Source organism: Lacerta agilis, chromosome 15, assembly GCF_009819535.1.
Source record: "Lacerta agilis isolate rLacAgi1 chromosome 15, rLacAgi1.pri, whole genome shotgun sequence".
NCBI classification, from domain to species: Eukaryota; Metazoa; Chordata; class Lepidosauria; order Squamata; family Lacertidae; genus Lacerta; species Lacerta agilis.
Genome location: NC_046326.1, coordinates 2,726,566 through 2,753,184, shown reverse-complemented (window position 1 = coordinate 2,753,184; position 26,619 = coordinate 2,726,566). Strand labels below are relative to the sequence as shown.

Genomic DNA, 26,619 nt, shown 5'->3' with positions numbered 1-26,619 from the left:
GGCGCTCTCCATTCCAGCCTTGGAAGGCAAGGCAGGGCCACGGACCTAGCTCAGCTGCTTCAGCAGTGATGTCGTAAAAGCCAACTTTCGTAAGGTTGCAAATTTAAGCCGCACTTTAACTTTTCACGGTTGGAATTTGGGGGGGGGGGAAATGTGGCTTATATTCGGGCCAATATGGTATCTTGCTTTAGAATTGTACATTTCCCACAAACAGGGATGTGTAGTACAAACAAACGGGACCATCCAGTTGCAATCCTGATTTGCTAACTATATATATAAAATAAAAATCCAGTGGTACCTCGAGTTACAAACACCACAAGTTACAAACTCCTCAGGTTACAGACTCCACTAACCTGGAAGAGTTATCTCGAGTTGAGAACTTTGCCCCAGGATGAGAACGGAAATTGTGTGCTGGCGGCAGCAAGAGGCCCCATTAGCGAAAGCACACCTCTAGTTAAGAACAGTTTCAGGTTAAGAATGGACCTCCGGAACAAATTAAGTTTGTAACTAGAGCTACCACTGTAAACTGTACTCTTTGTATGGACAAAACGTTTCTGGGACAGCATAAAAGTTGTACATGTTAATAAAAAAGCAAACACAAAGCTATCACAAGTGCTAGAACTAACTCTACATACCTTCATTTGCACAGGCCAGGGGGCCAAGAGCAACAACTCTCTCTTTTGGAGGGGGGGGGGGAGTGAAGTTTGTCTCCGCCTCTGCAAAGGCTTTTTGGTTCAGAGGCATTATAACTGTACCGCAACAAAGAGCTGCCTTCTCTTGTCAGTCTTTTTTGCCCTTTCCTTTTTTAAAAACAAAAACTAAGAAGTGATTCAAGGCAAGTTTTCCTAAGGAAATGTAAACTGATGCCCCACCCCTCAGCACACTTGAAGGAGTGAAATTTGCAAACACACACACACACACACCTGCAAAAGGTCTTGGACATTTGTGCAAGTCTGGCACAGGGGTCTTAGCGTGAAAAAGTCACACAACACCTGTTCAGAAACTGAGATGCAATTTGGTTTTAAAGTACCATCAGAGGCATTTAAGGGTTTGCTAAAGCACAGTTTTATGCAAAACTGTGTACTCTTGGTCTTCTACTCAGTATTGGTCAAAACTGGCTGAAGTTTCCAGAAGTGGCTACCGATCCCAATACATTAAAAGGGATATGACTCACATAAGGCCGTTTCTTAAGATTTCAAAGTCCTATGCCTCTTTGAGTGTCCAGTTTCAGGAGAATTTAATGAGATGTTTAAGTGTTGAGAATTCTTTACAACTATGACACTGGACAAAAAGCGATGATTAAAGCCATTCTGGTTTAAGGGGGCAGGGGGGGGGAATGCTATTCACAATTTTTCAAAATAGTGCAGAAGCCTCTTCTGACACACACACAAAAAGAACTCTTGTTCAGCTGTTAAACTCTTAAAAGCCACCCAACTCGCTGATATAGAAAAATAAAAGGATAAACATTATCCATCAATTTATATCGCATAATTTCTCTATATAAAACTTTGTTCAGCTAAAAGGCTCAATCTTTTATACAGTGGTACCTCGGGTTGCGGACACAATCCGTTCCGGAGTGCCGTTCGCACCCTGAAAAGTCCGCATCCCGAGCAGTGATATCGCACATGTGCGAAAGCACGGTGTCGCGCTTCTGCGCATGCACAGACTGCGTGGAGCACTTCTGCACATGTGCGCACAGCGAAACCCAAAAGTAAACACTTCTGGGTTTGCCGCGTTCGCAACCCGCAAAAACGCAACCCGCGGCGAACGTAACCAGAAGTATGACTGTATTTTCAAAGAGGGGAAAGTCCAATCCACAAGAACTCTCTTTGCCCCTTGCCCCTAAGGGGCAGCCCTCAAAAGCATTTCAAGGCAGAAACAAGTAGACCTTGTAGAACCCTGTACAAACTGGTCACAGTTATAAACTCCAAATAAAACTATAAATACTTGTTCAAGCCAAACAATCCCTTGCACAATATGGTTTAACAAAAGCAGGGGAGAAGGTACAGAATCAATTTCTCTAGTATCTAAGAAAACACACACACACACACAAACACACACACAGCATACCCCAGGGGTGAATCTACCAGAAACCTTTACACAGTCACATAAAGAGCCCTGGAGAATTCCAGCACCCCCACAAAGGGACTCTGCCGTCTCAGAGGTTCTGGGTTGCAGCTGCAGCATCAGGGAATGTCAGCACGGCGTCCCTTTCTCCAGTTCACGCTTTGTAAGTGCATATTTGAAGAATTCATACACAGACCAGGAAATGGCAGTTGAAGGCATTTGGTATATCACCCTTGCCTGGACCCCCTTAAAATACCCAGCGATGCCCCCCAGCTGGTACACTGTCCTAAAGGCATTGGCCATTCCGGAGAGATGTCCGCTAACGTTCACAGAACTCAACACCACGTTCTCTTGCGTGTTGAGGAGAGTCTTGCAGACGTCCAGGGGAGTCGTGGCGGCGGCCGCCACAGCCCCAGCCACAGCCCCCGAGATGATGTGCGTGCTGGGATTGTACTGCCGGCAGGGGTTGATCTGCTCCTGCATGAACTCATAGGTGATGAAGTGAATGGCTTGGAAGGGGATGTTCATGGTGAGCTGGGTGCTGTAGCTCCGGTAGAAGGCGCCCATCCCTTCCGTCCGATGCACCGTCCGGATGCACTCCAGGACAGTCTTGTACGGAGAGTTGTACATCTGCATGCGCTGCTTCACCACTGGCTCAGTGGGCAGGAAGGCACAGCCCCGAGCAGGGAAACAAAAGAAATAAGAAAAGCCAAATTAGATGCAATTCACAGATTTCGGCAGTGCATACTAACCAATAACAGAATAGTAAATAATGGCCATTGTAATTTCCCAGATAATATAACTGAGGGAAGTCAAAGTCCCAAAAGTTTAATTTCAGAATTACAAGATCTGAAAAGTTTAAAATTTTAAACTTACAAAGCCAAATACACCAAAGTATCTGGCAGATTAAATATCAATCACCCAACCAACTGTCAAGTTTAAAGTAGCTTTCATTTGGATTCTCAAGGCTGCCAAGCAGAGACATTTGTCAGTCAGAAAAGTGTCTGTATCAGACAGAGGCCACATTCAGACCTTACCTTTACAGCACTATGATGCCACCTTAAACAGTCATGGCTTCCCCCAACAAATTCTGGACTTTGAGAGCTTTTAGGAGACCCCTATTCTCCTCACAGAGCTATCATTTCCAGCATGGTTTGACAACCAATGCCTCTTCACAGGGAACTCTGGGAACTGTAGCTCTGTGAGGGTAATATCTACTGGCACCCTTAACAAACTACAGCTCCCAGAATTCTTGGATGGAAGCCGTGGCTGTTTAAAGTGGCATCATAGAACTTAAAAGCACAGCATGAAGGGTGCTGGAGTTGCCCTTTCTGAAACAAAACTAATGTAATTGCTCTGAATGCACCATGTTTCAATTCCCAGGTGACCCTCGCAGAAATTTGGGAGAGCCATTTGCCAGTCAGTACTGACAATGCTGAGCTGCCTGTGTCTCCCAATCTGCAACATTTCATTTACTTATTTGACTCCATTTATAAAACTCTTGGGGGGGAGTGGGTCAACAATAAAACAATTTAAAATGAAAATACAATTCTGTATATAACAAACAATTTCAAATACAATACAGGTACAGAATGGGGTTTATCTTCACTTAAAAGACTTTTTGAAAAAGGAAGGTATTTGACAGGTGCCAAAAGGACAACAGAGACAGTGCTTATCCAGATAACCAATGGGAGTGAGAACTGCTGCCATGCTGAAGGCCCGGATCCTGCATGGTGCAGAATGGGCCTCCGGATGAAGTGGCATCAAGGCAGGTAATATCAGCCTGCTGCAACAACCTCCAAGGTCACACAGAGGAAAGCACTATGTAGGTCTTATGGGTGTCCAGGCAATGTTAATTCTCCTTTCCTCCTCTCAACGCCACGGAACCATTTGTACGCAAGGGCATTACCTTCAGCTGGATTCATAACACCATCATGGAGTAGGGTAGCTAAGCTCCCAGCCATTCCTGCACAAACATACAAAAAAAGACAAGTCCCCTTTCACAAATCAATCCTCAACAATCCGCCTTTCCTTTTGCACCCAAATGAGCTCTTGAATGCACAATATATAATCACCCTTATTTATGCAACTTTATCAGGAATCACACAGTCCCTTAAAAAAAAAAAAACAGCACCCACAACTCTTTTATATAAAAAGCTACAGTAGACATATGACAGCATTCACCATTTGCAAAAATACAGCGCAGCAACTTATAAGAGACCATCTGGGGGAAGAATGGTTCTTCTTTGGCAGTTTGTGCCTATGCAATTCATCTGTGTGTTTTAAACTGTCTACCTGTCCATACTGACTTCCAGGTATGCCTACCTATGACGAAGTTATTATGAAAAAGTCAGCGGGGGACGGGGGACGGGACACAACCGCAATCTCAAACTGAAACACAAGAAGATAAACCTCAAAAGATACATTCTTATTTGCAGTCCCAGTTTCTGGATTAAGTCGTAATATATTTCAAATATGATATTGGATGTGTAAAACATAACATTATTAAGATTATGTACAGCCATGACATGCTATTTAAAACATGCTGTTTTTCAACTGAAAATCAAAAAATCCTATTTGTTTCAAAACACTGTTGTTGTTGTTTTTTAAAAAAAATTATCCCTCCATTTATGGCATCATCTTGTCATTCTGAGCAAGGGAAATATGCTAAGTGCTGCTCCCTTCAAACAATCCTTAAATGTGACGGGAAAGGCAGGGGCCAATTAAATCTATAATTATAATGTTGGGGTATGAGAGACATTCCCCAGCACCGAGAAGACACAGTTCAACTCTTAGGTTGTGACTGGCCACACAGCCAGCAATGGCTGACATGTCCCCTGAAATGGCCATGGGCAACTTTGTACCTGAAGAGACACTGGGTTGCATCCAAAGAGGGTCCTGTTCAGAATAGACCCACTGAAATTAATACACAAAGTTCACTTGGGTCCATTAATTTTATTGGCCCTGCTCTGAGGATAAGTTAGATGAAAGCAACCCCACTGTCTGCATCTGCTATATGCACTGGATTCTTTAAAATGGATTTCTGCATATTAAATAATATTTCAGAGGCACACTTTATATATATATTTTTAAAACACCCTGCATAATACTATACACATTGACTTGGTACATTCAAAGGTTTGTATCTTAGACCACCAAGCCTGAAATACTGTCTGCATTTAAATTGGATGTTTTTCTACATTAATCCATTAATCTGCGGTTACAAAGCCAGGCAGGTGCAAATTCAGAAAGCGGAGAATTTATTCCATGGGTTATTACTATAGTTCTCTCAAGAGTGGGAATATCAACACAGGCCCTAAAGAAAACCTCCCAAAAAGAAAGGCAAGATACCTCCAAATACTGGGGAACAAAGCAAGAACAAAGGCATCTGGCTGGCTAGACCACAACTTAAGCTTCTGAAGATGACAGCCAAGAGAGGCAGGCAGGCAGGCAGGCAAAGAGAATCGGGACCTTCTCTGGTTAGACTGCTCCTCCAGCACCTCCACATACATAGGCCAACTTTGTGCTATAGATCACTTGTTTTAGTGTTTTAGAATTCTAAGCCACCTTGGCAACAGAGGCTGATTCCTTAGGGCAGAGGTTTTCAAACTTTTTAACTCCACAGCTCCCTTGACCAAGTACATTCTTTCTGTGGCACCCCTGTGGGGCTCAGGAGCCCAGTTCTGTCACTCCTTGCCTGCAGAGCTGGCAGCCTCTCACCCTTTTTCAAACACCCTCCCTTGTGTAGTGTTCCTGCCCCAAAGAGAGGTGCCTCCTCACACTGCCCCACAGGGGCCTGGGACTTGTCTGTCCATTCCCAACAGCAAGGTCTGGCAGACTGGCTGGCTGGGTTCTCTTGCCCGCTTGCTTGCTTACTCCAAGGCTGCCTCTGTTCCTGGCACCCAGCGCCCCCTGGTCAGCCCCAGAGGCACCATTTGTCCGGGGAGCTTATAGCCAGGGCTACTGCCACAAACAGCTGTGCAAGCCTTTGGGAGGCAGAGATGCAAGAGGGCATAAAAGGAGGGAGGGAAGGAAAGAGGGACAGAGGCCAGTGTTGCCCACGGCAGCCCTGACCATCATTCAAGGCACCCCAGGGTGCCACGGCACACTGCTTGAAAACCACTGCCTTAGGGTGAACAGGGCACTGCCACTCCAACCTGTCTGCTGTCAGCCAGCCCCCACCTAGCCTGCCTTTTTACTTGCAACCAGTCTAAGGGATGGAGATGCCTGTCAGCTTCCTCCTCCTCCTCCCTAGTCTCAGTGTTGCCCTATAGAACTTAGCAGGGAGGCGGAGGACGGGGCAAAACTAGACAGGCTCCGGCTGCAGTTACTGTTGATCTCTCTGCCTCCTGCCCTACAGTGTCCCAAAGGCACCAGCAACCACTGCATCTGGCAGAAAGGCAATATATAAATGCAATGGATAGCCCCCCCCAAAGCCCTAAGAACCTGCTTTCCTAGAGGGCTGCCCAAGCTTGACCGACAAGTTGTTTCAAGTACAGTATCTGCTTCCTATGCGCCCCCCCCCCCGAGGTGCTCAAGGCTATTTCCTTTCCCAGGGCCCCCAACCAGAGTTGCTCAGGGAAAAATGCTTCTTCAACATCTAACTTTTAGGGGCTCTGGAGCACCACATAACTTCTGTATTCTTCATACACGTGACTCTAACACTGCTGATGCCTGTGGAAAACAGACAATGAGTTGGATGCAGCAAGAGAGCGCTTAGGCAGCCACGAGCGGAGTCTTCCCAGCGTCCTTTTTCCAGAAGCAGAAATGCAGGCGGAAGATGCCAGAGCGCAAGAAAAAAGTACACCATTTGAGAGGCAAGGGACCAGCATGGCACCCTGGGTTGGTTATGTCAGTATACCGTTGGCCAGGTGGCTGTTCCCTCCGTGGCGAATAATGTCACTTAAACTCTGTTTCATTTTCTCATAGCAGGCAAAGTACAGGGCATGCGCTGGGCCTGCTCCCACCACAGTCACGTTGATCCCTCGCAAGGGTCTCCAGAAGCCTTCCGTCTGGACCATCTTCTTCAGGGCCTCAAACACACTTCTGTACTGGGCTTTGGGGTCAGGCTGCAAACTCTGCATCCGGGTCTAGAAAGAAAGAATGGAAGAAGCATGAGGAAAGGAGCCCTTAATGGCCCCCATGATTAAGTTTAGGACACCATCTATCTATCTATCTATCTATCTATCTATCTATCTATCTATCTATTTTTGCACCCAAGTGCCTCAAAGCCAGCCACACAGATAAAACAAAGACATTACACTCAGTAGCAAAACAAAACAGAACAAAACTACTCAACTGACAGTGCATTTGAAGGGGAAAGCGCTACCCTCTCCACTTGAAAGAGGATTGCAACAGAGATTGCCATCTCTTTGAGCTGGCATATGAAGACGGGACTCAGGCAATGTGCAGGTTGGTTCATGTGGGGAGAGGCAGTTCTGGAGGAGCTATGAACTCCTAATCTGTGGAGACCCATTTAGAAATGAATAAATAAGCCAAGGAACCTTACACACGGGCTTCAACAGCATGCCAGCAGGGGGTGCTATAACTCAGCCAAACAGGATAGCACTCTCTCCCCACAAAACCCACTCCCTGAGAACTTCATTGCTGTTAAACTCTCAATAACAACAGAAGATGCAAAAGAGAACTGTATGTTATGGTTACCAGACGTCCCCGTTTCCTGGGGACAGTCCCTGGATTTACAAATCTGTCACCAGATAAAATCTGTCCCCGGATTTCATTTAATGTCCCCGTATTTATATTTTAAGTGTTGTAGATTTATTAGTAGGAAATGAATGTTGCGTGATTGGTTCAACGGCACAAGACACATCATATGGAGAGTTCCGGCAAGGCAAAATGGCGGGTGCCATGGCAGCGAGCAGCTCCTGAGGCCAGCCAGAGCCAACTGCGCTACCAGGCTGGCTCTGGACTGCTGAGACTGTCGCCACCGCCGCTACCACTGCCAAGAGGGAACTGGGGACGCCCAGCGCATCAACTGGTGGAACCACTGTCCCACACACCCCGCGACCCAAATCGAGCTGGGAGCAAGAGCACCCGGCTGACTGCCCAGCGGTGCTCCGGGGCCAGCAAAACCCCGGAGCCAACACAGGGAGAAGGAGGAGAGGAGAAGGAGAAGGGAGAGAGAGAGAGAAAGAGGAAGGAGAAAAAAGAGGGGAGCCTCGACCTTGCCGTGCTGCCACGGCCGCTGAGGAGAACAGGTGGTAGAGCACTGGGAGGGCAAGGACACGTGGCCGAGTCCAGGCCTGACCCAAGCCTACTCCACGGCGGCTAGCACTCCAAGAGAGCAGGCTAGGGCCCAGAGGAAGGCCACACAACAGAGGAGACCACAGAAGAGAAGATATTACTTCTTTTTAAAAATTAAATAACTTTTTTTTCTCTTTTCAAAAAAAAAAAGTGTCCCCGGATTCTTTGAAAAAAATCTGGTAACCTTAGTGTATGTACTTGTCTTGCATGTCTCAGTAATGAGCACCCACTTTAAACAAGAGCAGAAATGAGTAGGACAAAGCAAGAGCCTTCTGTGTCTTCAGAGCCGCATTATTCTGGACCTGTCTTGCAAAAGCCAATTTTAATTTGTGCTGTAAGATAATCGTGCTGGGAAATGGTTTGGGGTAGAAGCAGCACAAGATCAAGTGCCAGGGCTAAGTGACAAACTATATATTAACACCATCAGGTCTAGTTGGCACAGATATGAAATTGTGCAATCTTCACTCAAACCACCCTCTTGTAAGATAGAAAATCCGGCACCATTTTAAAAAGGGAATGTGGGGGAGCTCGGAAGTTGCAAGTCCTTTCACTTGGCTTCTGTCCCAGGTAAACTGGCCGAAAGCATGGCACTAAAGCTGGAATCATTAAAATGAAGAGCGGGCTTTGGCAAGGAAGTATCAGCACGACTTCCACAACAGGAAGCTTACCATACCTGGCATTCGTTGAGGCCACACCTTGATGAAAGCAAAAGATAAAAACCCCACAGCGCCCCTAATTACTATATATGAATTTTGGAAAAGATTGAAATATTATGAGAATTGAAATTTTTATTCCCCCCCTACTTATATTGTACATATTTTTTTGGGGGGGGGAACCCTGACACCCCCGCCCCCACCCAAGTATTTATATATGCTTACCTGGTTGAGAAACGCCTATCTAAAATCAGGGATTGTTGCAGAGGAGCTCATTCCAACCTACACTCTGCACACACCCCAGAATTACATTATTATTATTATTATTATTATTATCATCTTCATTTGCTCAGCAGGTGGCAGTGCACTGAGCACAGAACACAGAAAAAAGCAAGTCTGGGTGCTGACTGCATGTATCATGTACTGGATACTGTCAGACTAGGACCCAGGAGACCAGGGTCCGAATCCCCACTCAGCCATGAAGCTCACTCTCTGCCTAACCTACCTCACAGGCATGTTGTGGGGATTAAATGAGGGGGGGGGGAGCATGTGCCACCTTGAGCTCCTTGGGAAAAAGGTGCTGTGTAAATTAGCCCCAGAGAGCAAAATCAAATCCTTGTATTGTATTGTATTGTATTGTATTGTATTGTGGTATCCACAGTGACTCAGCAATCAAACCTATTGTTCTGGAGTGTTCTCTCTGTCCAGGCCTGAGCTTAAACATAGGAAAATAAGTGTGAGATTGCAGCTAGCGCACAAACTAAGCCTTAAGTGTGATGCAGCTGCAAAAAGCCAACAGACACATATGATTTGAAGTAAAAAGAACCACACTTCCAAGCCATGAGAATCAATGGTGCCACTTTATTGTCTGGGGTGTCCAACCTGAGGCCGTTGAGTTGTTTCTGAACTTCAACTTCCACCAGCCCCAGCCAACATAGTCAGGGATGATTGGAGTTGTGGTTCAGCATCATCTGAAGAGCTACAGGTTCCCCATTTCTGAAACAGAGAAACTGGAATGGGTTCAGGAGGAAGACAATGAAGATGGTCAGAGGCATAAAAATAAGTCCTGGGGGGGGGGGACGGACAACAGAGGAACTGGGTATATATAGCCTAGAAGATTGTGGGGGGTGAAGAGCATGATAAAACTCTTCAAATCCTCCAACAGCAATCACACAGAAGAGGACACATCCGCACCATGCATTTAAAGCACATCCACACCACTTTAGCAGTTCATTTATCAAGGAGCTACGGTTTGCAACAGCCTACAAACTACAGTTCCCAGGATTCTTTGAGGGAAAGCCATTCTCAAGTACACCCACCTCACCCAACAACCCTATGATTCGGAATCTGTGTCCGAGCGCATGATCACGACATTGAGCATCTCAGGATGGCAAGACTCTGGGATCCAATTCAAGCTACTTGGCTGGAAGGAAGAACCAACGCTGCCAGCGCAGACCGGACTTGTCCCAACAGCCTAATGTCAGCCTGAGCAATGCAGATCACTGTCATTCTGTGCAAATGCTCATTGGCTCTCGGTTCCCTGCTCATTAAACATGTCTGAAAATGTACCTGCTTTGGAAGTTTCCACTCTCAAACCTTGCAAGTTTTGTGTGCATGTGCTAATGATGTTCCACCAAGGTACAGCCAAGAGGTATAGAGTCAGGCCATGCCATGGTCTCAGGTGCTCCAGCTCTTGAGTGGCAAAGCTAGGAACTCACTAGCCAGTCAAGAAATCTCCACCTTGCTGTTTTAATTGCTTAATGCAATGCTTAATAGCCGCCTGGATTGTCTCTACTGGTTCAGGCTTGGGCTGTTTAAGTTGCCGTGAAATCAAAGCAGAGGCCCAGCAAGTCTACTCAAGCCCCACAGAGCTGCTTGCTTGCGTCTCTCCTTTGAAGAACGGCATTCCGACCTGGAGCACAAAACCACTCTGAGTGGCAGGACACCATCTCTCGCTCTGCAATCTCACAGCTCTGCCTCAGCGAGAAGAGGTGGCTCCCACCACTTTGCCACTGTAAACAGCAAGGTGCAAATCCAGGCTTCCTTACTAACACAAGTACAGCAAATCCCACTTCAACACAACCACCTATTTTCAAAGATGAAAAAAGGATGCAATTCTAATCCCAGAAGATTGTCTCATTTGCTGCAAAGCCCCAGAAAATGCAAGAGAAGAATTACAGCGGATAAACACCAATTTGCCAGCTGCAAAAAAACCTTGTGATTGGCCAGTCACATGATGAACACATAACCAGCCTTAGCACAGCCTTCCTAGAAGCAATTAAAGGAACTGTGTGTTTATATCACATTTGCGTTTATGTCACATTTGCATGTATTTATGTATTTATTCATTTATTCCATATATCTCCCAACCTGCCTCCCCAAAGGGCTTGGGCCAGCAATCTGAAAAGCAAACAAAAGCCATACCGATGACTATGTGCTTCTCCAAGTCAATTTCAAGCAGTACTTTTTTAAGGGGGTACCGGTACTTTAGGGCACACAGTACTGGCACCTCTTTTTTTGCTGCTGTTGAAAAGTGTGGCATTTACTGTGACAACTTCATGGTGAATCCCAGCACCTAACTTTCTAGGGGGGAAAGCACTGATTCCAAGGTATCTCAGGTCAGTAAATTGGCCCAAAACAAACAAAGCAGTGTGTGTGTTTGGGCATGAGAAGAAGAGCACCCATCCTCATCTCTGGATCCATTTTGGTTTGTAAAACCACATTTCATCTTAATACACCAACATAGGTGGGACAACAACAAAAACCACCACCCCAGTGGCAAAAATCAATATTATTGGGATTTTTTTTACTTTACAGTCCAGGCACTTTTTGTGGGCAAAAAGAAGTCTGTAAATGGTAAGTGGCTGAAATTTGGCGATATCGTTTATTACTGCACAGGGACAAATATCCTAGACACAGTACACTTCAGGTCTATAGCTGCTATGTAAAATTTTCAATGAAAAGCACATCAAGGGCTGTGTGTGTAACTTTGCATTAATGTAACATTTTTATGTGTAACTGCATTTCTGTAATATTTTAAGTTGTCTACTGTTGCTTCAGTTTTATTCTACACTGCTTAGTGATATTTTAATATATTAAGCAGTATATAAATTAAATAATAAAAATAATCAGATGGCTGACCCATTCCCAGAGCACGCTCATTTTCAAGACATGGCAAAGGAAACTTGACAAATTCCTGGACGGATGCCAGAACTGGGGTTTCTGAAAGGCTGTTATGCCGGAAGATGACACTTGCCTTCCTTCTCAAAATCAGTCCAGAAAGAGGAGAATCCTACTGAAAAAATCCAAGTGCAGCAAAACTCCCATCTTCTCTCTTTTCCCATTCTAGCTTGCCTAACCAAGACCTTTACAGCACAAAACATTTAAATAGTGTTGTTGGTGTTGGTGTTGTTGTTGTTGTTCTTCTTCTTCTTCTTCTTCTTAAAATATTTGCAGATTATACATCTGTTTGCTCTTATCTGTCTGGGATTTCATGAACATGTCTATTGTATGAAGCAAACATGCTTGTCATTAATGCCTCCCAAAGCAGGGAAAGTAGTGTTAGGAGACTGATCTTGAAGATCTTACACACACACTTATATTATTAAGAATTGCTTGATAATAATATTGCAGAAAATAGATAGCATCTATAATGTTAATTTCAGGAGTTGAGATGCTCCTTAAAGCTCCAACATCTGCTCTAGGCTTTCCATGTGCCCTGTGGAACAGGGTCCCTGTTGAGATATAAGAGTGGGACACTCTTTATACTTCCTGAAAACAACCGAATATATTTTTGTTTCCAGAAGCTTTTCCTAAAATATGTGAAACCAACATTGTTATGGCATTTGTAAAACTGCAAGCTTGGCAGATTGAAGTCATCCCTAAGACTTTGCCTTGTTCCTTGGGTTCCTCCACAGAGCCAGAACAAGACAGCTCCCCCTCCAACCTACTTTAAAGTATAAATATAATGTATTACTGAAGGATAGGCGTGCCTGGCGTGCTCTGGTCCATGGGGTCACGAAGAGTTGGACACGACTGAACGACTGAACAACAACAATAATGCATTACTGTTTCTAAGGATGCCTGGTGATGTTAGACTCTCCTTTTTACAGATCCATATCAAGATCTGCCTGGTAAATGGCCCCCAAGGGACGGTTTGTCTTGTCCTGCTTCAACTGTTATACCATTCACACAATTGTCACAGGAGCTCCCTTGCTGCAGCCGTGTTGTTTTAAGAGAGGTGACTATTTCACGATGGGATGGTGATCAAGTGGCAGCGGCAGCAACCACCTCTCCTCTGCATGGCCATCAGGAAAGAGGCACCGCCAACCTCTACGGTGGCACCTAATAAGCTGGTCGCAGCCTGCATGCAGAAGGTCCCAGGTGAGGCTGCAGAGGGGGAGCAGCGCTGGAACCCCCGGAGAGCCACTGCCTGTCAGAAAAGTCAATCCTGAGCTACAAGGTCCAATTGCCTGACTCTATACAAGTTCCTACGGGGACCCACCTAAGGTCATATTGTCAAAGGGAAGAAAGAGAAAAGGATAGAAAGTTGTGCCTCTCAAGGACATAAAAAATAACACCCATCTTTAAGAAGCACGTTTTCATACCTTGAAGTGCTCCAAACATTGGTCTGGAGACAGCCGTTTTAGATAAAATAGAAAGTGAAGCCACGATTACCAGGTTTATCACGGCCTGACAGATGTAAAGGCAACAACAAAATTATGTAAGATGTCTTAGGGCTGATTTGGGGGGGGGGTCCAGTCCGAGAATGGATTTATGAGTATTGGGCTTTGCTTCCTTTTACACTCACAACAAAAACTTGTTGACTAAGCCCATAACACAAAGCCAGATCACTCACTTCCCAGGGATAGCTGGTCCAAGGGATAAATGCAAAGGGGGAAATGGAGCAGGGACATTTTTGAAATATTTGAGCACCACACCCAGTTTAGTCACAAGGAGGTTTATGTAAAATGAATCCTTCAGCTTGTTTACACTATTACAAAAGACACCCCTGTCTGCAAGGCAGATCTGAAAATGTAGGCAGATATCAGAGCCTGCTGTTCCTGCTATATACACAAACACTTCTCATACATACACAACTGCCTAGATCAGGCAAAAAGTCTATTGAGTTCAGCATTTTGTTTCGTTATGAATTACAAGTGGAACCTGGAGCAAGACGCTGAGGTGCGGAGTGCTCTAGTTCAGGTTTCTAGCCAGCCATGCCCATACTCCATTCCAGGATTTTCTGTTCTCCACCCCACCACCACCCCACCACCCAATTTCAATATTTAGTGCACTGAATATGCTCAGTCCACACTGGGTTCTTTTTTGAGGGGCAGGGGGTCTTGCCCCACCCTCTGCAAGGAATGCTGTCTATCTGCAAATCATGTAGTGCCTGAAAGCCCACAGATACCTCCTTCTTGTGTGCAGACTGTGCCATTAGGGGTGTATCAGGCAGGAGCGGGGAATCTCTAGCCATGAGGCCATTTCGCACCCACCAGCCCCACACATGTGATGTTACCCCTGATAGGATTCACTTTGGAAGAGCGAATTTGCTGTTACTACTGCACAGGATAGTTTTACCCTTCAAAATGACCCCCCTCCCACCAAGACAGCTTGACAGATATAAACACAAGCCATTTTTTAAAGAACTGCACTATTAAAACTGCATAAGAACATCTGAATGGAGCTTGCAGACCCCACTATGGTCTAAGGACAGCAGTTTGAAAATATATTGCCAAGGGTACTCTATCACTGAGCTACAGTCCTGGCTATTGCATCAGTAAGATGAGCATGGAAGTTGTTAAAATGAATGAACACCCAGCTCTCTGTGCAGGATGTTGCAGGGACTGCATTTGACAAATTACAACATTTCTGGCAAGTCCATTCACTTGCAAAATATACTTTCTGCTCATCCCAGAGGGGAAGAAAGCTTTGAAGGGAACTGTGACACTTAGCAGCCCTGTTCAGCTGCTCTTATTTCATCACACGTAACCCATATGATTGCAAGCCTTCATAGCCATAGGCGGAGGGTTTTTTAAGCTTTTAGGACAAAAGTGATTCTCACCTTCATGCCCAATTTCAATACAATTATGGAATAAGAGAATGCAGACCAACAGACACTGGAAGAGCATTAAGCCCAGTTGTGCCTTTCTGCAGTGAAAATGCCATTCATCAGTGTTAGAAACTCAGATATATAAGCCAGGCGCCAAATGGGTCCTTAAACCAAGGTTGCAGTCGCCAAAACAGATTGTCTAGTTGCCATTTGGGGGCCAGACAGCTAAGTCTTGTTTTTCAAATGACCGACTGACTGTCATCTGGCTTGTTCAGATGACAATCTTGAACTTTGAGAACTTAAGGAAGAAAAGTCACTTTATCCACATATATATATTGGCTGGCCCCTACCTCTTTTTGTTACTGGTAATAGCATGCAGTGCTATTTTTCTAGAAAAAGTGGTGCCAGAACTCCCCCTGAATGCCTCCCTCATCCTCTTAGAATAACAATGGTGCCCACCTGAGAGGTGCCAAAACTGAGTTCCAGCGAGTTCCAGCTGAAAAAAAGCCCTAGGCATGTACCATTCATAATGTAAGAATATTCTTCACAACTGCGAGGAGGGCACTGGGGTGGAGTAAGTGAAGACAAGCTACAACAATTAACTATAATGTTGTTCAGCGCTCCTGTTCAGGCTGCACAGAAAAAGCATTTTGGTTCCTGAAATTCATTCTGATTGTGCAGATAAAATATAACTGACAGAATTCTACAGGATGTGGTATTTGTGTGTGAAAACTGTCCAGATCCAAGGATTCCCAGGCATGCATCCATGGTGGAGATATCAGACGACATCCTGGTGCCCGGGCATCTTCACTTGGTCGCAAGGGGCTGATAATTTCAAACATTGCCGCTGCTTCAAAACACCCCTGGGTCAAGAACAAAGAAGTGTGCCTGCTTGGTACTGTTCACTAGCTGGGAAGTAACACCATGAGGCACCTGTTAATACTGGCTTGGTAAGGAATCACACTGGTACACACTCTTGCAAACAAGCTTTCTGCACGCAAGGCGGTGGGAAGGGTTTTGCACTCATCTTGGACAAGCCATTCTTTGGCAATGGAAACAAAATCCTGACAGTTCACATTTGCACACTCCAGCCGCTTGAATCATCACCAAATAAAAAAATTAAAAAATCTCTCCAAGCTGAGCATCATATGAACGTCTGGAATGGCCTTACACTCTTAGACCACAAGTGCATCCAGACCAGGACTGCCTAGTATTATAAAATTAATTTTGAAATGCACAGCATCCCATTCCTCACAGTGGGCAACCAGATGCTTCAATGGTGAACCTACAAATAGGGCATGAACATAACAGCATTCTGCCACTGATGTTCCCCATGCAGTAACCTTTATTCGCAGGAAGGCCACCCTTGATCCTGGTGGCAACTTATACTGCAGCTATCATGGCTAGTCGGCTTTGGCAGCCTTATCCTCCAAAGCAAGTACCTTCAACAAAGATCATCTCATGAGATAAACCCTGAAGGGCTGTAGAGATCTTGTAAAGGCCCTGGGCTGCATCCCATGCTGATCATACTCAGACCCACTGAAATTTGCAGACATGGCTAACCTAGGTCCAAGTATTCAATGGGTCTCCTCTTGAGCAGATGGGGCTACTCAACCTGGGAAGGTGGCCTATTTAGAAGAAGAAAAACTCTGGTCCTAAATCTCTGCTGCCTTGTGGAACATCTTCAGGAGAAGAAAAGGCTAAGGGGCAAACCCTACACAAATCCGGAGTGGAGCCCCTCAGATGCTTGGATGGCACCTTGTACACCTCCTTCCAGCAACTCCTGCACTGACTGCTACTTCTCAATGTCTCAGGTAAAGATACCTTTTTATGTCCCTCACAAGGGATCCAGTCCATTGGATTCTCACAATTCCTGTCCAACAGCTCTGGAATTTTATGCCTCTGTTTAGATCAGGGTTTCCCAAATTTCTCAGTTCACTGATCCCTTTAGAAGAGTTTGGATTTGATATCCCGCTTTATCACTACCCGAAGGAGTCTCAAAGCGGCTAACACTCTCCTTTCCCTTCCTCCCCCACAACAAACACTCTGTGAGGTGAGTGAGGCTGAGAGACTTCAGAGAAGTGTGACTAGCCCAAGGTCACCCAGCAGCTGCATGTGGAGGAGCGGAGACGCGAACCCGGTTCACCAGATTACAAGGCCACCACTCTTAACCACTACACCACACTGGCTTACGGGAGTTTATAAAGTCGTTATTAACTGCAGCCCAAATTCTTAGGAATGTAAATGAAATACAATCAAGAAATATCAATATATAACCAACATTTATCTATCAATCACCAATCCCAGGAATCATAATTTTTTTTAAAGGAATAGTATTGCACTGTGGAATCATCTTATTAAATTTAGAAGTTCCTCAATGGCAACAGAAATGCACTCTGCACATGCCCATGCCCTATATTTCTGGGGCTCATAGTTCCTAATTAAATTTTTCACTCAGTACCTCATAAACGCCTTTTCTAACCCTAGACATCCTCACCCTTTTCACAGACCCAAAAACCCCAGGGAGAGGGGAGGGGAATATCTACCTGGAAACACTGGTTTAGATTGCAACCCACACTGTTATTATGCCCATGAATCCAAGATCTGTGCTACCCATCAGATTTATCATTCAGAAGCCAACATGAAGCATACGCAGGGCCAGCCCAAGATATTTCACTGCTTCAGGTGAGGAATAAGATAGTAGTAATAAATAATAAATAATAACAATAACAACAACAATATTTATTTATTTATACCTCACCCATCTGGCTGGGCTTCCCAAGCCTCTCTGGGTAGCTCCCAACAGAATATTAAAAATGGAATAAAACATCACACATTAAAAACTTCCCTAAACAGGGCTGCGTTCAGATGTCTTCTAAAAGTCAGATAGTAGTTTATTTCCTTGACATCTGATGGGAGAGTGTTCCACAGGGCAGGCATCACTACCGAGAAGGCCCTCTGCCTGGTTCCCTGTAACTTCCCACAGTGAGAGAACCACCAGAAGGCCCTCAGAGGAGGACCTCAGCGTCAGGGCTGAATGACACAAATGGAGACGCTCCTTCAGGTATACTGGGCCGAGGCCATTTAGGGCTTTCAAGGTCAGCACCAACACTTTGAATTGTGCTCAGAATTGTACTGGGAGCCACTGTATGTCTTTAAGGACCAGTATTATATGGTACCTCCCACTCCTTGTCTTACATGTTCAGAAGCTGACTGGACTAGCAATAATGGCAATTTTGGCCACCACAAATGAGAGCGGTAGGCATGTTTCAAGGGTGCACAGCACATAAAGCCATCTTTCCACTGTCTTGCTGCCACTTCCTGCCCCTCTGCCCAGCACCTGATGCCTGAAGGAGCTGACTCCCTCTGTCTAATGGTAGTACTGGCCTTGGACATGCATGCCTCAAAAAGAAAACAGCACCCGCAATCCACATTGCAGTAGCAAAGCACATATGACTAAGATCCATGAACGCTGGCCCTTACATGCCTGTCTATGGAGAGATGCCACTAAAAAGCTATTCTAGTAAAACGCAACCAAAAAAAAAAAATCCCTTTTAATTTCCATTTAGCTTCCTGCAGACTATTTTGAGACACTGCATTCTGAGATTTACATTCCTAGCACAAAGCTGCACTGGAAAACAAAATACAGTATGTCACAAGGCTTTGGTATTGAATCCCCTTTGGCTATGTCAATAAAAGCTAAAATAAAGATGTCTTGCAAGTGTGGACCATGAAGCAGAACCAGTAGCGGCTTGTGCTTGCCCAAGAGTGGGAAATGCATGCAACTGTGGCCTGTGTGAAAACGGGGCTAGAGGGAAGCACTGTATTTTAGGAATCCAAGCAGTTATGCCCCTTGGACATTCTTCATACTGGAGTACTAGTAGTGATAACCATGTACTTTTATTGCCTGGTGCAGCAGCGGCAGTCAGTGCCTCCAAAATGTGAGGATGCTACAAGTCCCACTCATCCTGACAAGTCAATCCTCCACATCTGGGCTGTTGCTCTGTGATGGAGCAGGTGCTTTGCATACAGAAGGTTACAGAGTCCATCCTTGGCAAACCCAGGGGTGAGCTTTGCCCTCTTCGATCCACCAGCCCTTCAGGAAGTCATGGTGCTTCTGCATCTTTGAACTTCTCCACAGCAGGAAGGCGCTCAGCCAGAAATGGCTGCTCCCATCACTGCACCGCCTGGGAAGGAGAAGCCCCACCTACCGGCTATTAAAGTGCTGAAAGGAAATAGGGCAAGCCAGAGCAAGCAAAATAAACCCCAGCTTTCTAGCTGACTACACATTATTAACAGTTAATAAGCCTTCTGCAGGGCTGGCACCCAATTTTGAACACAAACTCCTTTAAAAAAGAAGAAGAAGAAGAAGAAGAAGTCCCAGCACCTGGAGAGATGTGATTGGCCCGGTTGGGGGGAGGGGGCCAACAGAATAACGGGGAGGAGGTCCTCAGTTTTTCCATTTTTCTTCCAGGCCTTCACATATCTAGGAATACAACCCTCAAGTTAAGCCAACTGCTGATGACTGGAAGATAAAGTACTGTAATTGAGCTTTTCCTTAGACGTTAATGGAGCTGCATTCCGGAGGAAGGGAAATTTTGGGTGCGACAAAGACACTTGCACAAAATAACTTGCAGAAGCCTCCCTTTGTTTTTCTCTCTTTTGAGAATGGAGATCCCAGCAGCTGCCCTAACTCCAAAGGAAGGATCCTCATTCCAGTCTTACAAATGAGGCAGCTGCCCTCAAAAAGCCTCTTCAGCAAAACTAGTGACACACAAAGATAAGCACTGGTTTAGCTTTTACTGTGAATCCACATCAGATTTTTTTTTCTTAACTTACTGTGCACTGCCCAAATAATCACCATTATGAGGCATCTCCTGAAGTTGAGGCTCCAGTACTTTGGCCACCTCATAAGAAGAGAAGACTCCCTAGAAAAGACCCTGATGTTGGGAAAGATGAAGGGCACAAGGAGAAGGGGACGACAGAGGACGAGATGGTTGGACAGTGTTCTCAAAGCGACTGTCATGAGTTTGGCCAAACTGTGGAAGGCAGTGAGAGATAGGCGTGCCTGGCGTGCTCTGGTCCATGGGGTCACAAAGAGTCAGACATGACTGAACGACTGAACAACAACAACAATAAATAAACAGCTTAAAGGAGGCAACTCTGAACAACAGGGGTCCACCAGTTTTGGCTGACGTGACTTACTGGGTATGCAAAATTGATGGTTTCACCAACTCCTCCTTTCGGGTAGTCTTGTTCATTCGCACAATGCTTCTGCAGGCTGTCTCAGTAACTCCACTATCCCTAGAAGAGTCCAGCAGGGCATATGGGTGGGAAGGGAAGAGAACTCACCACCAGAGATGTGGGGAGGAGGACTTTCCAAAGTAGAAGCGCTTCTGCTTTGTATGTTCCTTAGTTAACAATGGATGGATAGCAACTGCAAATGAAGTGTTAGGCAAACTTGGCCGCTTCAACATTTTTAGCAAGTTAAAACTAAAACACACAATATTAGATCACTCTCTAGGTCAGGGATAGACAATATAGTATCCTTCAAGCGAGCATGGTCAATGGCCCATGATGGGAGCAGGAGTCTAACAACACCTAGGTACCATGTTGGCTATCACTGCTTTAGGTCCTCAGAAAAACTTCCAATGCAAATTAGCCCACAAAGTGCTTAGGAAAATTTTCATGATCCAGTTCAAAGATTTCCAGAACATTCACATCATGGCTCACCAGTGTTTAGCTGATTTACTGAACGCTGCTAAAGTGTGGGTGCTCCGGTGGAGGCAATGGAATTTTCTTGCACTGTTTTCTTCCTACCACAACTCTAGGAAAACAAGCATGAATCAAAGTGTGGCTGATTTTACATTCACAAAAAACAAGGGTCTGTCTCTGAGTGACAGCTGGGGAGAGTTGGGACAGAATGCATGTATGCATTTGAATCTAAACCTGTTTAGGGACAATTATGAAAAAGTTTGGGCAGAGATAAAAAGAGATATGGAGACATGGTCAAGACTGAAACTTTCTTTGATGGGCAGAATAGCTGCTGTAAAGATGAATGTGTTACCAAAGATGTTGTTTTTATTCCAAGTGATCCCAATTATCGATAAACTAGAGTGTTTTAAGACATGGCAAAAGGACTTGACGAAATTTATCTGGCAGGGGAAGAAACCTAGAATTAAATTAAAGATTTTAACGGACTCTAAGGAGAGAGGAGGTTTCACCCTGCCAGATTTAAGGATTTATTTTGAAGCAGCGGCCTTTTGCTGGTTGAAGGACTGGTTTAAGTTAGAGAACACTGATGTGTTAGACTTGGAAGGCTTTGATAATGTATTTGGTTGGCACGCATATCTTTGGTATGACAAGGTAAAGGCCCACAAAGCCTTTAAAAACCATATAGTTAGAAAAGCCTTATATCAGGTTTGGATCTGAAATAAAGATTTACTGGAGAAAAAGACCCCCAGATGGGTATCACTGGTAGAGGCCAAGGCATACAAAAGACCTAATATGTCTGCGAAATGGCCGAGATATGTGGATATACTGCAGCAGGAAGGTGAGACTTTTAAGTTGAAAAGTTATGAGCAAATGAAAGAAGAGGTTACCGACTGGCTGCAGTATCATCAAATTTATGAAACATTTAGATTGGACAAAAAAAATGGTTTTCAAATAGAGAAATCAAAGCTGGAAACAGAGTTAATTGAACCGAACTCTAAAAACCTTTCCAGGATGTATAACTTGTTGCTAGAGTGGCATACAAAAGATGAAATGGTTAAATCTGTAATGATAGACTGGGCAAAAGATGTTGGACATAACATTATGTTGGATGACTGGGAGAGGCTGTGGAAGGAAGGTATAAAATTTACAGCTTGTAATGTATTGAGAGAAAATATTATGAAAATGATATATAGATGGTATTTGACACCAGTGAAGTTAGCCAAGATTTATGATACTACAAGTAATATGTGTTGGAAATGTAAAAAAGTGGAAGGTACCTTTTATCATATGTGGTGGACATGCCCAAAGGTTAAGGCTTTCTGGGAGAAGATTTATAATGAACTCAAGAAGGTAATGAAAATTACCTTTAGTAAGAAACCAGAGGCCTGCCTTTTGAGCATGACCAATCATGAGATACCCAGTCAGGATAGAGTGTTTTTTATGTATGCCACAACAGCTGCTAGAATTTTACTTGCAAGAAACTGGAAAGGTGAAGAGCTCCCGACAGTGGAAGAATGGCAGATGAAGCTGATGGACTTTATGGAACTCGATGAGCTGACCGCGAGACTCCGAGACCAGAGGGAGGAGAAGGTGCAACAGGGTTGGAAGAAATTTAAGGATTATTTAAAAAATCGTGAATAGCTAGATATTTGAAGCAGAATCGGCTTGTTTAATTAGCTTTAGCTGGTTGATGTTAAATGAAAATAGTATACAAGAAGTAATGTTATGAATGGTTTAGAATATTTAGAAATGCTTAAGGGTATGTTGTTTAAGTAATGAATTATATATGATTAGTTAGTATTTTAAAGTTTATTAAGAATAGTGGTGAATGTTAAGAAAATAGTTATAAAGTTACCAAAGTATAGTAATATTGAACGCAGTTGAGAGAACGGGGGAAGTCCCCCAAAGAAGATTTGAAACTAGAATTAAACAATGATTTTTTCAATGTTCCTGTTTAGGTATGTATAAGTTTTCTTTTGTTATTTTTTATGTTGATTTAATGTGTTTGATGTGTTTTTTTTATTCTTTGTTAATTGTTTCTGTTTATTTGTTTGATGTATTCGTTGTTTATTGTAGAAAATAATAAAATCTTTTTTAAAAAAAAAGAATGCATGTATGCATTTGAAGCAGTATCATACCTTTTTCAGCAGGCATGGCTTTCCCTCGAGGAATCCAAAGAACAGTAGTTTGCTACGGGTGCTGAGAGTTGTTAGGGATGTACAGGAAGCCCTGCGCTCACTCTGCAATGGCAACAGTTGCCCTCTTTGACAATGCCATGTGACATTACTTTGCCAACCAGATTTGGTTGCCACTGAGGAAATTTGGGGAATCACCAGTTGGTTAATCAGCTGCAAAAAGGAAAAGGAGGGAAGGAATGACGAGGCTCCGTGGTCACTTTGGGGCCCCTACCCACAAAAGCACTGTTTGGTCCAAAAACGTTGGCCAGCTGACATCTGGCACAGTCAAATGCTGCTGGAAAGAAAATCTCCCCAACTATACTGCCAGGTATGCACACAGGTCTCCAGGAGAGAGCAGAAATTTATGAAGTCCAGACGGAAGGTTGTGCAAAGCTCACGTGAGGCACACTTGCCCAGCATCCAAACAGCACTCCCAATCAGCAGCATCTCTGGAAAACAAGGATCTCTTTCTGCAATCACTCAGAAACACCTGTATTGAAAACAGGTAGATTTCAAGGATGCCACAAAGGAAACTGCTGCAAAATAGGTACCACAGGGATCCTCTCCACAAAAAAGCAATTTTATTTCATTTACATATAGTCCCATTCTTCCAAGCTCAGGGCAGCATGGAGGCATCGCTTGCAATCTACTGACAGACCAACACCCCCTAACACACACTTTTAAAAATGTGTGTTGTGCATCCTTTCCAGCATCTTAGCCCCTGCTTTTCTTCATTGCAGATGCCTCTGTCCCAAGCATTGAGACATCCAGCATTTCCCATGTTTTGTATATGCAGGGCACAGGATTCACCCCCAGCGACACAGTCCACAGCAAGGCACCAACTGCTAGTGTATGGAGCCCTGTAGCCGCTGCTACTCTACACTGTTATTGTTTCTTGTTCACCTGCCCAAGAGAACAGAAGAAGAGCCCTCTTGGATCAGGCCCAAATCTCATCTAGCCAAGTATCCTGCTCTCACAGCAGCCAGCCAGATGCCCATGGGAAGCCTGTAAGCAGGAGCCGAACACAACAGGACTCTCGTCACCTGTGATTCTCAGCAACTAGCAGCAGCAGCAGCCATTCACGTGCCTTCCATTCTTAGAATCATAGAATTGTAGAGTTGGAAGGGACCACGAGGGTCATCTAGTCCAACCCTCTGCAATGCAGGAATCTTTTGCCCAACTTGGGGCTCAAACCCACGACCCTGAGATTAATAGTCTCATGCTCTACCGACTGAACTATGCCAGGTCCATCCTGGCTATCCTGCATAGCAGTGCAAGTTGAGCCCAGGAAGGGAAAGAGAGATGGGGGTGAGCAAATGGGCAGTTGTCACAGTGGAGGGGAGAACGACGTGGTCCAAACTCAGGGCAGCACAACCAAGGATTCCCCTCTATAACCTCAAACAGATGCAATCTTTTTTAAACAGGCTCCAGGAAAGCTAAACGTTTGAAGGAGCAATCTACCTGCCTTCACGCAAGTAAAAGAAAAGAAGCATCCTTTGAGCAAGGTCACAACTCAGTGGCAGAGTATGAGGTTCCAGGCTCAATCTGTGGCATCTCCAGACAGGGCTGGCAAAGACTCCCTGCCCAAAATCCTGCAGAGCTGCTGCCAGTCAGTGTAGACCAGTGTTTTTCAACCACTGTTCCGCGGCACACTAGTGTGCCGTGAGATGTTGCCTGGTGTGCCGTGGGAAAAATTGTGTTTATTTGATTCCTATTCAAGAGAATTACTTTATATATAGTCAATATAGGCACAGAGTTAATTTTTTTAACATTTTCTAATGGTGGTGTGCCTCTTGATTTTTTTCATGAAACAAGTGTGCCTTTGCCCAGAAAAGGTTGAAAAACACTGGTGTAGACAATATTGAGCTAGATGGACCAATGGTCTGACTCAGCATAAGGCAGCTTCCTCTGTCCTGAAAGCCACACATTCATATAAATAAGGTTCAATGCAAAGAGCAGCAGACGACAACCACCACCACAAAATGATTAAGACCCACCAGGAAAAGGCAGAGCTTCTCAGAAGCTTGGAAGGAATCCTCCCCTGAATCACTGCTCTGCAGGAGGAGGAAACACAAGCCAAAGGAAAGTCTCTCTTTGGCAAGTCCAGCCAAAATTTACCTTGGCAAAGCACAGAGCTAGTATTCCTTCGCTTTCCATTTGCAAGCAAGCAGCCATGGCAATTGCACACGCTCCGTGTTCAGAGAGGCCTGCCATTAAAGGATAGTCAATGCGTCCACACTCAGAGCACTCCAAATGCTAAGTCATCTTTCCCAGCAGTGAAAGGAGGTTACGTAGGAAGGGAGGGAGGGGCATGCCTGGGCCAGAAAATGCAAGCCTCCCTTGCAACTGTGCAACTGACTGGCAAGAAACATTTAGTTCTGGCCCGTGTTAAGAAGAGAAAATGAAAGCTTTCTATTGACACATGTCAACACGATTCACTCCCCTCTTTCCTGTTTAAATTTACACTCCTTGGGGCAGAGGCCTATCTTTTTATACTTGCGTAAATACTGGGAAATGTCACGTCCATCAGTTGACACAATAATAAACACTTTCATTGAACTATGAACTTTCCCCCTCTCTTCTTGGATGAGCACCACAGGCGCAACACAAGCACAGCTCATCCACCACTATGCCCAGTACTCCTAGGTAGCCCTGCTTTGGCTCAGCTTGGAATTGAAAAAGTCGCACCAGGAAGCCCAAGAGGACCAGACTATTCACCCACCATTCCTGCCTTCCACTCAATCCACAGATATATAAACATTTAAAATATAAAATCATTTCATCACCGTTCATTTTCTAAAACTTTCAAGGTTGCTTACGACAGCCTTGTAACTTTTCAAGGGCTTTTTTTTTACTGTTTATTAACTGTTATTTATTACATGTATAGCCTTCCTTTCCACCAATGAGCCTGAGCCTAGTAGCAGCCTGCATCTCCAGACTTGTTAACGCAGGACACTAACCTCTTAGTAGCAGACTAATAATAATGACTATGCTGGCAGAGGAGGGTCGGAGCTGAGGGGTGGGTTTCCCATCCTCCACAGCCAGCACAGAAGTGGATTCACGGAGTAAGAGACAGAGAGATCGGCTCCTCCTCTGCCAGACCACCCACTTGCCTGCATGGAATTCCTAGTCGCCTGTGGCCACTGACTGAGTGAGTAAAAAACACAAGAGGTACAATGCGATCAATCAAGATAAAAAGCAGCAGATGAGACAGCTTAAACAGTCCTAAGAACACATCACTGATAGAATTTTAAATACCCTGTTTCTCCTAAAATAAGACATAGCCATAAAATAAGCCATATCAGGATTTCTATGCATTTGCGAAATATAAGCCGTTCCCCAAAAATAAGCCATACCCCGAAAATAAGCCATAGTGACGCGGCACCTCCCATTAAAACAGCCTGGAGAGGCGTGGCTATGCAGCTTACCGATGCGACACGGTTAAAATAAGACATCCCCTGAAAATAAGCCATACTGTGTTTTGTTGAGCGAAAAAAAATATAAGACGGTGTCTTATTTTAGGAGAAACACGGTAGCTTGAGAAAATAAAAAGGGGGTTTGTTTTGTTACCAGCACCTAAAAGAAAACGTTGATGCCAGGCAACACTCTCTGGGGAGGGCATTCTATACCTGGACTCCTGGCAAGGCAGACTCATACCCTGTCGGAATGAGTCTGCTTTGCCACTGAC

At 44.7% G+C, this 26,619-nt stretch overlaps 1 protein-coding gene across 4 annotated transcripts in view; it reads right to left on the bottom strand.

Moving 5' to 3' along the window:
- Positions 1-436: 436 nt before the first annotated feature.
- Positions 437-26,619, bottom strand: part of SLC25A37 (solute carrier family 25 member 37) — a 39,138-nt gene continuing 12,955 nt past the window's right edge. Inside the window, exons 2-5 of one of the 4 annotated variants that reach the window (XR_004427961.1) lie at positions 6,929-7,157; positions 3,977-4,033; positions 2,038-2,717; positions 437-923 (exon numbers count right to left, since the gene is read on the bottom strand). Coding sequence is in view for 3 of the 4 variants with exons in the window: in XM_033171881.1 (XP_033027772.1) it covers positions 2,197-2,717; positions 3,977-4,033; positions 6,929-7,157 (807 nt within the window). In the remaining variant the exon portion in view is untranslated. Of the gene's footprint in view, positions 924-1,817; positions 2,718-3,976; positions 4,034-5,787; positions 5,811-6,928; positions 7,158-26,619 lie in introns of those variants that run through there. The other 3 variants (XM_033171882.1, XM_033171881.1, XM_033171883.1) reach the window with 3 other exon arrangements.